A 16,027-nucleotide genomic window follows, 5' to 3' on the forward strand; every position below is an offset into this window, starting at 1 on the left:
AGAGACTGAATCCTTTATCTTTGTTAGTACAATTTCCATTGATAAACAACTGTGGCTTGACCTTTGACCTTTGACATGTTTCAAAATGCTCTGTTTGGTTTTCCCACATAAAAAGTGAAAATCAAAGTGCATTACATGCAACACAAGTTAAAAATAGGTTAGCATCTTTTTATCTGATAATGTTGTAGCTTGTAACTATAGTGGCCCTGACAGCTCAAGACAAACAGAGTCAGAAACAACACAGGTGATACTAAAACATGGATGTAGGTGATTACAGTACCAAAGGTGGAAGTTTATCTTAAGTCTGACCTTTAATTAAAACCGACACCGTGTCGCCCCTAAAAACAGAGAATGAAACATATGCAGTTATTTTTCAAATGCTCTTGTCAGACCTGGACCTAAATCCTCAAAAATCCTCAATTTTTTCACATGCACCTTGAGTGTGACGACATTTGCTGAACGAATCGCAGACATGAGAAGATTTAAGGTGGAGTTCTTTGCACTTCTCTGTCTCTGTGCACATCAGGACACCGAACTGAGATCGTTAGATGAGCTTAACTGTCTCCTATTGTCGCGGTGCCAATTGGCTGTTTGTCTGCTTAAGATGCTAAAACACTTCAAGGGAAATGTTTACCTCCTCTCTCAGTTACTACAGCGCAGCCCTACTACCCCCTCCTCCCTCCTCTCCCCCTCTCTCGGGTCTTATCGTCATTGGTTCAATATCCTGCTTATCCACCTCTTGCCGTCAGTCTTGCACCACGGGCGCACGCTGAGATCATCGGTGATGTTTGATGCCCCCCCCCCTCAGATTAAGCCTCTCCTCAGGCTGCGGCTTTTTTTAGCAGCAGGTTTTTTGGGCTCAGGCCTGGTGACATCATACAGTCGCATCAGTGTTACGCAGCCCGCTCTGACCTGGTGTGTGTGTGTGTCATCCATAAGTCAGACACACAGACACACACACAGGTTTGATACCTGCAGGGTCCATTATGAACAAGGGCAGCCCCCTCCTCACCTGCTCCAGTTTATTAAACTCTGTGACACCGAAGCTCAACAAATAAAATCAAGTAAATACAACCAGTCTAAAGGCTCATTTTAATAATAATAATAATAGAGCACCTTTCAAAATAAAGTTACAAGGTGCTTAACAATAACATTTTACTAATAAATAAAATACTGCAACTTCTAAACCACCTGAAGACCTGTCGAATATGTCGAAAAATATAGTTAAAGGGGTAACATTTTGGCAAATTGGCCCATTGCCATAATTCCTATAGTCATAGCAGTAGGTTTGTTACCTTTAATTGTCGGTACAAGCTATTTTTTAGAACGGCGGAGCAGAGCCGTGAGCTGCTCAGAGCTACACTATGGAGGCTCATGGGATTTCTTGGTTTCCCTCATCAAACTCATCAAATACACAATCCAACAACTCCAAAACGCTCTGGTGGACAAGTTGTGACCTGCACATTCACCACGCTATGAGATAATATTTTAGAGGTAAATTCATGCCAAACCGCTGATGCGCGTTGCCTTCAGGGGCAGTTTTTCAGCAAGCAGTCTCTGCATTTACCTCTAAAACAACTCTGTCTCGTAACGTTCTGTTATTATCTCATAGTGTGGTGAATGTGCAGGTCACAACTTGTCCACCAGAGCGTTTTGGAGTTGTTGGATTTTGTATTTGATGAGTTTGATGAGGGAAACCAAGAAATCACATGAGCCTCCGTAGCGTAGCTCTGAGCAGCTCGCGGCTCTGCTCCGCCGTTCTAAAAATAGCTTGCACCGACAATTAAAGGTAACGAACCTACTGCTATGACTATAGGGATTATGGCAATGGGCCAGTTTGCCAAAATGTTGAAGTATCCCTTTAAAATTTCAGATAATATTATTTTTGTTTTCTAGAATATTCTTTAATAAATGTTATTTTTTAACTAAGTTAGGGAAATGTGGAAGCTCAGCAGTTCAGAACTACACTCCTCTAACTCACATCTTTTTAAGCACCAACCCAACTTGCATAATTTTAAGGATGAATCTAATTACTTCTAATGAGCAATTAGCAATTAAAATGATATGACCTGTCTTCACTTTGTCAGGACCTGATCCATCTATGTACGTTTCTGCCCATGTTGCGGTTTTCCCCACTATTTCATTATTCATGATGATTTTCTAATTACTAAGACATCTTTGAACCCTGGACTACGACCACCAGGACTGACTGTACCAGTTTGTGGCCGTATTTGTCTGTCACTCTCTTTAAGTACGACCTATAGGAGCATGACAGTGACCTTCATTATAATGGTTTATAATACTTAAACCAATAGTACAGTACAGGCTTCAGGTGTGATGGACATTTGTTGTCATAGTTATAATGATAAACAGAATCAAAGCCGAGGAGCCATTATCCATTGTCCTCTGCTCCTTTCATAACCACTACCGGCCACTAGAGGTCGCCTAACTCTGGTTCATAATCAGCTGTGAGCACTGAGCAGCGACGGCATAATTGTTTCCAGAATTATTTAAAAAAAAGAAAGGTTTGCAGTGGGATCATAAATAAAAAAGGAGAAATTCAGAACAACATCTGAGCTATTTATTGAATTTTTCTTTAAGCGAGAGCTGCTGTAGCTCAGTAAATCCAGGCATGGTTGTTAATTGTCGACGGATTTGTCCAATATTTTTTTTTTTTTTTTTTTTTACATCATCACAGCTCATTCATTTAGGATTCTGGGATGTGTAGTATTAAACTGTGAGTCATATTTTACAGATGGATGAGTTTCTTCCTAACCAGTGGTCTACCTTAGACTTTCTTTACTTTTAGTTTTTCTTTTACCGTTTATCTTTAAATGGAAAATAAATATAATCTGTGAACAAACTTTAATACTGAGCTAAGCATGACTTCATTCGTCTTTGATGAGAAACTCTAAGCTTGTCCCAGCTTTGATGGAAAAAATAAGAAAAAAACGGGACAGAAGAATAATGTTTCTTCACTTTTAGAGAAAAATGTTGTGTTAGTGCCTCACAGTGTTTTCACAGACATTTTCAGTCTCTGTTAAGCTTCATTTAGAGTTCCCTACACTGAAAACTCAAATCTTTCTTTACAGCTCATTGGTTCATTGCTTGATTTGCTGATTGGACATTATTACAGAGAGTTCAGTAACGAGCCTGAGTGTTTCTCCTTCTTCTAATTCTTGCGGCCTGTAATCCGGGCTAATGAACTGTGACAGAAGAGGGCTAGCTGACTTCCTGATAACTCCCTGTGGTAACGAGCTCAGGAGGGAGGCAGGAGAAATAAACTGAACAAACCCACCTCCACCTTTGGTTTCTTCGCTCAGGGAAGCTCTTAGCCCACTTTGACACGACAAGACAGGAAGTGGACACAATGACATGGAAGACTGAATGTAGGTCTGTCAGCTCAGAGAGGAAGAGGTGACAGATTATTTACATTATTGCCACTTTTAAATGAAAAAACAAAAGCTTTATGGTTCATACAGACAAAACAGAAAAGCAGAAATTTACACCAGGAAAATTTAACTGAAAAGTTAAAGGGCTGATGCTACAGAAAATCTGTCTATTCTGCAAAATTTGTTGTCAAACATCAAATAATTCATTTCGTGAACATAAATATATTTATATTTATCTGAGATCGAATTGATTATGTTGCTTTACTTGCAATATTGATCCTGAATTAATTACTGTAGGATGTATATTGCAATTAATCCTATTTGAATGTTATGCAAAATGTTTTTTTTCTTTGTATTGTAGAAAATGTCCTGATATTTTATCTTTGGTCTCAGATATTGATTTTAGCCTGTTATTCAGTAATAAATGTAAATGCAGAGTAATTTACTCACCAACTCCTCTGTTGCTCCCATTACATAGTCATTGTGTTGTTTGTGTGACTAGTGCCACCTGCTGGGAAACAACAAAAACAAAAACAACACCACCAACAACAGAATAAGGAGACGTTACAATGACCCTATCATGTCAGATATTTTTGGGATATTTGGTTATTTATTGTCTCTCAATGCGCAGAAAAGTATATACAAGATTGGGACAGGGATGGTTCCTCCACTGCAGAAAGAAAAAACAAGTAAGAGTTAATACAGTTTGGACTCATTTCACAATTATAAGTTATTTCGCAATTCAAGTTATACTTTATCAATTGCTGGCAGCATTTTCCTTCCATATATATACAGTTTTTTGTACAAACAAAATGAAAGATTTATAACAAACCATAATGTCGGTCACATGACAAAAAACAAGAAACCAAAGAAAAACAACGCACAACATGACTATATTTACCAGCAAAAGTCCTTTGTCCCATTTGGCTGAACACACAGAGACAACAGGTGAGGTGTTGAGGTTAATAAAAGTTTGGATTGTACTGTGTAAATAGACTATTAGAGAAATGAGAACCTAAAATAAATGTGAGAAGTGAGAGAAAGAAAGAGAAGGAGAAAGTGGATGACGAATATGTTTTTCTTTCTTCTGTTGCGTCACTAGAGATCTAAACATGTTTAAAGCTGCAGTGCTGGATTTTTTTTTTGGCCACTCAGGGGCAGCATAATAGTTATAATGACTCATCGCATCCATTTTCAAAATCCTGATTAAATCAGATGAAATACTTTTACAAACAGGTCGAGGATGTTAAAGCAATAAGATACAAAAATATTTTTTATTGTTTATTTACAAGTGAACACATTTCTACAATCACACATATTTGATTAATTAGGACCAAACAAATTTGCATTGAATGATTTTTACAGAGGTCATTACACATTAGGTCAATCATATCATACTCTCACAAACAGTATTTACTGTACCATCATGCCACTTCTTTCATGTAAATCAAACATTATTCATTACTAAAAATCACATATAATCTGCAAAACATAAAAATACAATGACAGGTAATTTTAATCATCATCTTGAATCCCTGCTCTATAAAGTGTGTAACACAAACACATAAAAATAAATCATTCATGTGCTTTAAGGCACAAATATGTTGTAACGTCGTCCAACTTTACAAGGAGGATTATAAGTAAGATTTGTAGTAAACCAAGTGCAGCCACTAACCCTCCGGTAAGGAGTTTTTATCAGTAGAAAAATAGGAAAGACCCAATAAAGTGAAGGGTTCTTTAAAGGCATTTGAATGAATGTGTTAATTTTTATTTTATTACCAGTCGTCCCATATTGTCTAGAGGTAGATGTATATGTGATTCTTTGGTTGTAAATTAGGGCTAGGTTCTATAGTGATACTGTAAAAGTATATTTAGAGACTGAGCCTTAAAACCTGCCATTTAGGACTTCTGTAACTAAACTGTGTCGAACTTCTCAGAATGTTTTACCTGAAATCTGCTATATTTTTATTAGTAAACTCAGCCATCAGAAGAGAGGTTTAGAGCCTCTTCTCCTCTGATTGGCTGACACTGAACAGTTGTTCAAGCCCGAGAGAGGAGATGGAAAACTACACTGAGATAGTTTTTAAAACCACAATGAGATCTTCTAATGGACCAACTCTTTAATAAAAATACAACAAAACAAAACATGGGGGGACCTTTAAGGGCTATAGGCTTCTGCATACAGACCTTCACCAGGATGATAGTGCAGCTTGTATGTTGCATTAGAGGCAAAAAAAAAAAAAAGTATCAAAGCATCAAAAGTAGATTAAGCAAATTGTACTTGCAAAATATCAGCCACTCATGCATCAGATTGTGTAAAAACTTGCATGATGGGGAGATGTCTCATTGAGAGGCGACTGTGGTGGCGCCGGCACTGTTATCCATTTCCTTCTCACAGATGAAAGGTAAGTCCATTGAGCAGGGGGCGTCGTACCAGCTCTTTATTGCCACTCGTGTCAACACTCTGGTTTTCACAATGTAGCCGCAGTCTTCGTTGATGTGGTTGTTGGGCTCACCATCCTCCCAGAAACTAAAAATCAGGAAGAAGAGAGAGAGAGAGAGAGAGGGGGGGGGGGGTTGGTTTAGTCTACGGTATGGTACGGTATTCATCTGAAAACTAAACACTTGAGTTTGACCTTCTGTCCAGAATCAACAAGAACTATGTTCAATGCGGGAGTACAACGGACCAACATTCAGAGCCAAGTAAATCAGTGTGTAAAGCAATGTACGTTTGAAAATACTGCACATGCACAACTGTTGGGGAACAGCAGAAAAGTGGATAAAAAAGTTACATTTTGCAATTAAATGCTGACTCGTTCAGATGCATCAGAGCGGAGCAAAGTCAGAACCACATGAGGACACAAAATATCTCAGCAGGAAAAGAGGAAGGGAAGGAATGCGTGGGCCTGAGAGGCATGACAAAATGTTAGTCATCACCAAATGTTTTCAAAATGAGGAAGAAAAAAATCAGAAGATTATTAGAAAATCTGATGAACTGGCACTTGGCAGGAAGGAAATAATAGGAAATATTGAGTTTCATTGTGTAATATGTCAATCTCTTCTCCTTGAGGCTCAGGTCTGGTCGTACTATGTTATTTACGATGCATCTCCTCCTGAATCTCATTTGAGAATCTAAGGAATGGAGGTGTTGTCTGCTGCATACATTGTTAAAAAACAAACAAACCCAGAGGCAAGTGAAGTAAAAACTGATGCAGAGGTGAAAAATATGCAGCAAATCAAACTCAGAAGACAAAATATTGAGCCGAGCCCAAGATGAACTAGACGATAAAGATGCCAGATGAATTTTACAGAACCGAAGCGGAACTGCTCTTTCCACCGTTCCCTCTTTTCGCTCTGACACATTTGTTTTTCATCAGAGTCCAGGGTCACCTGCAGTGCACTGCCCTGCAGCAGCACAACAGCAGTAACATGCTCTTTGCAGGGAAACCACGTCAGACCAGGTCCTGGCCTCGTTCCAGCTGTTATCTCACATCTGGAATCTGAACCTTTAACACATTAGTGACTCTGTCCTATTTAACGTTACTGTACTTATTATCCTCTACAGGCTAATCCATTATCGTTATCATCATAATTGATTGCGTATTTGAGTTAAATGTCAGTTAAAAAGGTAACACTTTACAATAAGGGTCCCTTAATTAACGTTAGTTAGTACATTATTAAGCATTAATTAACTGTTTACAGATATATTAACAATCATTATTATGTATTACTTAGGATTAGGAAACACATTAATTAATGTAGCCTATTAATGTTTACTACTCAAAGTTAGTTAATAAATTATTAAGTAATAATAAAAGTTGAATAATGTAATTAGTTATCATTATGTATGCATTACTCAGCATTAATTAACACATTAGTGTATATATTAATGCTTAATAATGTACTAACTAACATTAATTAAGGGACCCTTATTGTAAACTGTTACCGTTAAAAGATATAACGTTTAATAAAATGCATCCCTTGTGCTACACTTCACCCTCTGATTGGGTCTTATCAGACTGGACATTACAGAAGAAATTACAAACCTGACTGACCTTGTTGTCTTTGCCAAAAATTGTTAAATTCTGTATTTTAACGTTACAAGTCAATGATCTTCTGCACATTTCCCAGTGGTTGTGTTATGTGCACATTTTCAGGTTTGTTACAATAGAGATGGACGGAGAAGATCATCTACATTTTAAAGAGAAGGCATATTGTTGTGGACAAGACCAAATGTTGATATATCGCCCCCACATCCCCACCTTAATAGCGGGCTTGGGGGAAATAGGGAGGAATTGAGGAAATAGGAAAGTCAACTAAACCAAACAACACAAACACAACGGCATGTTCCTTCTTCGGTTTTGAAGAAGTTTAATTTTACATTCTTGTCCTCAAACTTCAGTTCCTATTTTGGCGTCTGCTCTCCTAAAATTTTCCAGTGAAACAGGAAGTACGGCGGTGGACTGTATAATTACAATGGCTCATTCCCCTCATTTACCCCCCACTTTTCCATACCAGGTCACAACCTGTGTGAAAGATCAATATTTACCAGATGTTAAAGTCCACTGGTCAGCCAGTCACTCAGTTTGCATCTATGACTGTGTGTTTGTCTAAGTCGTGTGTACCAAAGACAATCTGGAATGAAATCACTTCTTAAAACCCACTTTTACAGACTCGCTTTTATGTGATGTCATTCTGAGATCTATTTTTATCTCACAGTTGTACTCAAATGCTCTTTGTTTTAGTTTACACTTTTTTTTGGTTTTAACTCTTTTATCCCATCTTTTCTTATAATTACAAACATACATAGTTATTGCACATTGTTTGTCCTTCTATGTACATTTATGTTTCTTTCTTTCTCTCTGCATTGAGCACTTATGTATTTTTTTGTATTTTATTTCCTCTGTATTTGGTCTTAGCGTCTTTGAGAGCTGTAAAAGTGTTGTATAAATAACATTTATTATTATTATTATTATTATTATTATTATTATTGTTATTATATTATTATTATTATTATTATTATTATTATTATTATTATTATTATTATATTATTGTATCTCATTTTATTTGTTTTTATCATGTATGCCCCACTTTTATTTATTTGTAACTGTATCCTGCACTCTAATTTTAGTCGTCCTGGTCTCAAATTGTTGTTGGGTTCTTGTATTGCCTGTGTTGCTGTATCCACCTCTTATGGTTTTATGGCATTTGTGACTTGTCTCTGCTACTATATTGTTTTGTGAGGCACTTTGTAAACTTGTGTTTTTAACTCTTTTGCGACCACACTAATTCCTCAGCACATCTGCTCATTTTACCGGTACTCTGCAGTGTGGCATGTCTCCCAAATCATTTCTACGGCTAAATAAATATATTTGTAGGCAAATCTGGGGGGTGTGGCAGCTTGGAGAGCAGCGGTGTGGGTCTCTGGCTGCAGCGGAGCAGCTCCGTGACACTGCTGTGTGACTGGCCGGCGGTGGGTGCTCTGTGGCGGGGGCGGCCGGTCACAGCCCCCGCTGCAGAGCGCCCGCTCCGCTGCACCGTGAAAACAGCAGAGATAACCGGCTTTCAGATCCGAGTCTCCAAACCAGAAACGTTTGTAACAGCACCGGAAAAACTCGCCAGATTTGTCGTCGGTCGCTTTTGTCAAAAGTCGCCAAGAGGGTTTGGAAAGTCGCCAGATTCAGCGAGAAAGTCGCAACACTGTAGCTGACAGCCGCACAGCGCTGCACGCTGTCCCCAGAGCAGCATTCAAGGAGAACGATTACTCAAATAAAACCAAGATTACACAGTTTATAAAAAACATTATGTTTTGATTTTAGTTTAAAACAGTTTTACATATCAGAGGACTACCATATTCACACACAGGGTACCTCAGAGTGTCTATTACCGTAATCTGTAAAAAAACGGTTTTGACGAGTTAACTCGTCAATGGTTGCGAAAGAGTTAAAGGTGCCAAGGGTTAGGCCAATTTGCAAAAATGCTGAACTATCCCTTTAAGCCACAATATGTCCAAATCCTGTCTTTAACCCCTCCCCGCCCGACTGATTCAGAGTAACTGATTTCTGTCTGAAAGTTGGTGACTTGTGAGAGCAGTGAACTTACAATCCGACCACTGTTGTGCCATCGACCCATTTCCACACATCCTCGGTGTCACCGTCAGTCATCCCAAACCAGTAGGAGTTCCAGTGGCCTCGGGGAAGGAGATTCCACAGAAACGTCTGAGAGGAAACACATGGAGAGAGAAATGAGGGGAAGGGAATTCATTTCACACACTTATCACTGGTTGTTTTTTTTGTACAGTGAAGTGTCTTCGTCATTGGATCAATGATTAATATCCCAATTCTCTCTCAAAAGAGAGGATGATGATACTGGAGAATTCTGCAAAAACCTGAGTCAGTTGTGTGACCTGCACCAGTTTTTTTTAAAATTGGAAATGACACACGTCACGTATCCTCTAAACAAATTGAACATCATCATCTTTATCCTGCAAATTACGGTTCATTTTGACCAAATACTACGCTACTATGCAACTGCCTCAGATACAGCACCAAATGCACTTAATCCACTCCTGGAAATAGTCTCAAGCAAATGTGCTATTTATTATGTTTGTTAAAAACTACAGTGCCCAGCTATTTTAGGAGATTGCAGTGATTTAAGAGTATTTAGAATTTAATGACAATTAGAAACACTAATACATATGTAATAGGGCAGGCTATTCATAGAAATTCTACTATTGCTGCATAGTTAATATTAGCATTAACATCTGTTTTATATATCAGTCTTGCTAAGAGATTTAGCCATTGAAGCATTTACAATATAAGGTTATAATACACTAACTCTGTCTTCAGGACAGCCTGGGAGCTACACTGCCTCGGTATCGGAAAAGTGCAGTAACAGTCGAGCGCTAGCGGGTTAGTGTGCTAGTGTTCAGTAGAGGTGAGAAAAATAAAAGCAAAACCAGACATTTTCCCACCAAAATAGAAGTTTTTCTAGAGCGTTTCTTTTAGACTGGCAAGTTAACAGCTGATGATGCAAATGTTAGCAATGAAGCTTTAGAATATAGCTCCTTATCTGTTCTGTGCTATCTTTGTGGTTTACCCTGAAGCTTTACCTATAAGTAGTATTATTCTGTTTGTTCACAGCGTGTTGATTTTTAAAAGATAAAAGCACACCCTGAATCAGCTTGCGGTGATGATGTATACCTGCTCCTCGGCCGTGTGGATGATGGCCAGGTGACCTCCATTCCTCTGGCAGTATTCCTGAGCTTCCGACCAGTCCCTTGACACTCTGGAGATGAGGTAACAGCTTTTTCCAAAGAGCTGCCAGTCAGTGGGGCAGACGATAGGGACCTCAGGAGCTGATGAATGACAGACACATTTTTGGTGTTTATATTGATGAAAAACTAACAGTTCTGCATATGTGTTTTCATAAACTCCAGGGAATTGGTGCAGCTACTTTCCTCGGAGACTCTTTTTTTTCTTTGAAAGCTTAAATTGCACCATTGATTAGTTAATTCAGATATAATTCATTTGAGATTTTGACAACTGATTAATTTTTAAAATATAAAAATACAAAATATTGGTACTAGCTTCTTAAATGTATATATTTACCAGTTTTCTATGACATTAAACTGAATGCCTTCGTCACCTTTTGGCAGTTTCAATATGCTCATTAGGGAATAATGAACAATTCTGACATTTTCATTTTATAGAGATTAACCTGGTGATAATGAAAACGTTTGCAGTCTTATACTTCTCATAAGATGGAATAATTTGATTTTCTAATTCGACGCAGGAATAAAATCAATAAATTTGATAATTGAAACAGACAAATAAAGCATAAATTAAACAATATAAACGGGAAAATCTTGTTTGTATCTCTTGCAGAAAACATCATATTGCAATGATATCTTTTATCAAACCAACATGTCCCCTTATGTCTTGAGTATACGACTTGCTGTTACCAAAGCCACCCATTGTTATGACACGTTTTTATGGATATTGTACTTATTGGCATTTTGCAATTCTAATTACATTGTGATTAATTTCACAGCTATATCTAAATCCAACACAGTCAAAGCACACACACATTCGTATACAGACATAAAGTTTTGCGTACTTTTAGTAGCGGCCAGTTTGGCCTGCAGCTCGTCCTTCTCCTTCTGCAGCTGGGCTTTCTCCTGCTGCAGCTTGTTGATGGTGGCCGTCAGAGCCGACACGTTCACGTCCTGCTTTTGCTTCTGAATCTCTGGGGTCACGTCACTGCCGCCCTGAGGTGTGTTTTTACCTGGAGGAACACATGGATAAGTGAATGAACTGTTCCGGTAGGTGTTGCATATACAGTAGTTTGAAGAAAATAAGTGAGAGAAGATTGATTGGAAACCGCAGATGGTCCATACATCATGTGTTGCAAGACTCAAACCACTGGATCCTCTTTTCTGGCCTGAAACTGTTCATCTGGCACTTTTATGCTTTGGTGTTGCACATACCAGTGTTCCGTGTGTGTGTGTGTGTGTGTGTGTGTGTGTGGTCTCCGGGGTGGATGACACTTTATTGAATGCATTTACAATATTATCCAGCAGTCATCCACAGCCTTTGATGTTAAAATCTGAACAACATAAATTACCTTTGATAGATCTTTAATAAGTCGTGCACAGTGAAACGACTGAACGGTCCAGTTCTGGTTTGACCAAACTTTCTTGTTCCCAATATCAACATGTTCCCTGCATCAATTTCTGCAGCCGGGATATTTTATAATTATTGTATTTTATACTGAAGGTATTTCCTTTTTTTTTAAGTAATGCATATATTATATTGATCTAATTTACATTTCAGGTGTTTCCTTGTTAATAATGCATGATGGTATTGTTCAAATTCAAGTTTAAATTTTGATTTAATTTAATTTAATTCAGTTTATTTGATAGGGACAATGCAGATTAACATAGTGACACTTCCACTCATTACAAACAAGTCAATGTGACTAATGTTCTGCATACAGAGATTATAGGTAATGCTAGTTTCCAACTCCCGTCCCTAGTTAGGCTTTTAGTAGGAAAAAAGAAGGTAAGAAGAAAGACATCAAAGTTACATAACAACATTATAAAATGTACAATACTTCTAAAATCATACCAAGTCATGACACATTAAAAATGCACACAGTTCTGATTTTGTTTCAGCCAGATTTTAACATTTGAATTAAAAATTCTAATGTCTCGGGTTAGTTTTATTTCGGTCGGTAGAGAATTCCACATCTGGGAACCCTTTATAGAAAAGGCTGATTGCCCAAAGGAGGACTTCTTACGGCGTGAGATTTTACAGTTGCCACTTGCCGTACCCCTGGTGATCCTTTCACTATTTACAGTTACAATGTATATTTCACACAGCAGAAATCATTGTGCGTACTCACTGCGCGCAGTGACAGCGATGATGGAGATCAGCAGGATGCCGCACAGCACAGCCAGGCAGATGGTGGCGAGGCGGTACGGCCCAGCGCTGCTCAGCCTGGAGCTCAGACTGCCTGAAGGGACCGGGTGAGCTGGAGGTGGAAGGCAGAGGGGAGGGTTGGTGATTCAGATCATCAATAATCAATTAAATAGATAATGAAATCATTAAGTTTTCTCTTCTCTTTTCAGGATGTCTACTGGTTGGTCTGGACAAGTGAAATCATCACAGTACCAGCAAAGGCCTCATGTAACCAAAACTATTAAAGGAACACGTTATAGACTTCAATTTAAACTATTACAATAGATGATTGACAGAATATCTATTTAATTCTTATTTTGATTATTGATAACTGTAAAATAATTCATTCTTTATTTAAAAATACCATAAAGCACATGCAGTCTGATCCATGTAAAGAGGAGTATTTATGTGTTTATTAAAGGGATAGTTCACCCAAAATTCAAATTTTCAGAGTCCTCCGTGCCTTCTCTGAGTTACGGGGGGGGTCCGCGCAGCAGTATTTGTCCATATAATGGTTGTGAATGGATACCAACTTTCTTCGTCCAAAAAGACACACCAAAAAACATCCAAATACCTCCATACTGCTCGTCTGTAATGTCCCTCTTGTATTGAAGCCCCGACATGAGAAATTGTTCCGAAAAAAAATTAAATAAGTCTATATTTTAAGCTTTTTTGTAGCAGAAGCTCCCAGTGTCTCAGTTCACTGCTCTTCCTGTGTCGACCGGCGGAACAATTTCGCATTTCAGGGCTTCAATACAAGAGGGACATTACAGACGAGCACTAACTCCGAGAAGGAACGGAGGACTCTGAAAATTCTCACAGCTCTTAGTTGACACGAGGGTGAGTAGATAATGAGGACTGAGGAAATTTGAATTTTGGGTGAACTATCCCTTTAATGTGACAGAATGTGTTCACGGTTAACGAGGCATTTGAAGATGTCATGTTTGACTTGTAGAGATAATAACATGCATATCCCCCCTTTTTTTTAGTTTCATAGACCAGTGAGTATTTAAATGAGTACAGCTGTAAATCTAAGTGTAAGAGAGTCTCTTACACTTAAATTTACAACTAGAGACACAGTTGTGTTACATTGACCTCCGACCTACACTGCTGTCAGAAACTGTCCAGTCAGGGATTCACATCATGTCTGTGCTGTTGCATAAAAGGAACTGAAACATGAACAAGGAAAAATCAACATGTGGTTTTGAAAAAAAGAAAAGTAAAATAATGCAAGCTCATGGCCTGTGGATTTTCTTGAGGTGGAGACTATTAGCCACACAAGAAATGTCCTCTGCTCTGCTCAGACTTGTAAATATCAAACAACACGTCAAACCAGATCCTGGGAGACGTGGGAAAATCTGAAATGAGCTGCAATTATCTAACAAAACAGAGCAGTGAGGAAAGTGGCTTCAATTTATCATTATTATCTTGTTTTGTGTTAATGTCAGGGCCTAAATGGATGGCGTTCTGTCTTGACCTCTTTTGGTTTCTTGTATTAATCATTTACATCAGCAAATATTGACCAATGTATTGGTTTAGTTCTATTCCAGACAGAAGGAAATCCTCCTCGCATTATTATTACATTTAAACCTGGAGATTGTAAAGTGAGGGTGAAGCCTTGACTTACTCACAGCGATGTCAAGAAGATAAAAACAGAGGACGTCAAATGAAAAAAAAAAGACAATCAATGAAAAAAGTTAAAAAGTCAGACATTAAAAACCTAGAATGACCCCGAGGTACCAACAAAATCATTTCTTTTAAAAGCTCTGTAGTGAGTTCCAGGTGTATGTACTTTAACTTTACTACTTTAAGAACAATCATCTTCGGTTTATTGATTATTAATTGGAACAAAATCAGTAACGTGATTTTTCCATAATAAGTGTCAACCAACTGAGATTTTTCTTTGATCTTGTAAAGAAATTATACATCAGTAAGATAAACAATCCATCTGTTTCCTTCAATCAGTCAATTAAACTATGATGATTATTATGCATCTGTTTATTCTCTTGGTTTTGCATTATTATTTTTCTGCATCTTTAATACAGTTTATTCCAATTTTATGTCTGTTGTCTTTTATTTAGCCTAACTATTATGTTAACCTGCATGCTTGTTTTTGTTGTTGTGTTTTATTGTCTTTCTTTAATTATTTATCTTTGTTCATATCTTTGTCTTCTGGACATATTTTCTCTTTCCTGTTTGCACCAAACTCTAAAATGAATTCCCTCCAGACAACAATCCTGACTAATGTCACTGATAAAGTAGATGATAACACAGTTGGCTCCACATCGACTCAGAGCTGTAAAGTGAGTCGATGATGATATGTGCAGCATGAAGTTAGAGAGGAACAGAGAGAGACTCAGACTCTCACAGCTGGAGCTCTTCTCTGTCTCTGTGGTGTCGGTTCTTACCGCCTTGTCCCACATCTGGCCGCCGCTGCAGCCGCTGTGGATCTTCGCATCCGCCGTCCTCGTCTATCAGGTGGGAGTACATCCCGTCGAAGGCCGGAGATCTGCCGCTGCTCGTCATGTCAGCGCGAGAGAGACAGTACGAAAAGTTTCAGTGAAGAGTTGACAACAAACTTCCAGCTGCGGCTGCGGGTCAGTGCTGCTCCACCACTGCGCCGCTCGGGCTCATTATAAACTGGACGCCCTCGCGCTGCGGCCAAGCGCCACACACCGAGAGAGGTGCAGTCCGGTTGCGTCTTTCAAAATAAAAGCGGCTGTTAATTTCAACACAGAGTAGACATAACAATGTAATAGGCTGCTACTACTACTAGCCTTATAATAAACTTCAGAAAAAAAATATTAGGCTATTTACGTTTTTTGTAGTCTACTGTACAACTAAAGGACATATGAATGGATCAACGGGTACTTTGTTTAACTTTAAAACCATAATCCAGTTTAGCAAATTTTATTTTATTTGTCCAAAAACTAAACAATGAAGTAGGTACATAAAGCAGTACCCATATAAAATATATTATTATAATTATTGAAAAGTATAAAATAACAATAAGTCATTGTTTATGTGACTGTTGGCCCATAACAAGTTCTTTTTCATAGGCTACATGTCAGATGATCGACCTATATGAGATGTTGAGCTTTGGTTAAATCTCATAATCTTCTTGAACAAACTGATTGATCTGCAGTTAGATCAATAAATAAAACATCAGTGAAC

General features: G+C 38.2%; 1 protein-coding gene across 1 annotated transcript; it reads right to left on the minus strand.

Moving 5' to 3' along the window:
- Positions 1-4,660: 4,660 nt before the first annotated feature.
- Positions 4,661-15,489, minus strand: LOC310993596 (uncharacterized protein). Its single transcript, XM_083981993.1, has 6 exons — positions 15,262-15,489; positions 12,798-12,926; positions 11,511-11,678; positions 10,595-10,749; positions 9,495-9,610; positions 4,661-5,922 (listed from the first exon to the last, which is right to left on the minus strand). Exons 1-6 carry the CDS (start codon positions 15,377-15,379, stop codon positions 5,736-5,738), a joined length of 873 nt encoding a protein of 290 aa, XP_083838119.1. The 5' UTR covers positions 15,380-15,489; the 3' UTR covers positions 4,661-5,735.
- Between the last annotated feature and the right edge of the window lie 538 nt (positions 15,490-16,027).

Source organism: Trachurus trachurus (assembly GCF_905171665.1).
Source record: "Trachurus trachurus genome assembly, chromosome: 11".
Taxonomy (NCBI): Eukaryota; Metazoa; Chordata; class Actinopteri; order Carangiformes; family Carangidae; genus Trachurus; species Trachurus trachurus.

Bases quoted from the DNA above. Each gene is read 5' to 3' on its own strand.
- LOC310993596 (XM_083981993.1), bottom strand. From the start codon at position 15,379: ATGACGAGCAGCGGCAGATCTCCGGCCTTCGACGGGATGTACTCCCAC. The intron at 11,679-12,797 runs GTGAGTACGCAC...GTGTTCCTCCAG, and splicing joins CATCGCTGTCACTGCGCGCA to GTAAAAACACACCTCAGGGC. The intron at 9,611-10,594 runs GTATACATCATC...GTTTCCTCTCAG, and splicing joins TCCACACGGCCGAGGAGCAG to ACGTTTCTGTGGAATCTCCT.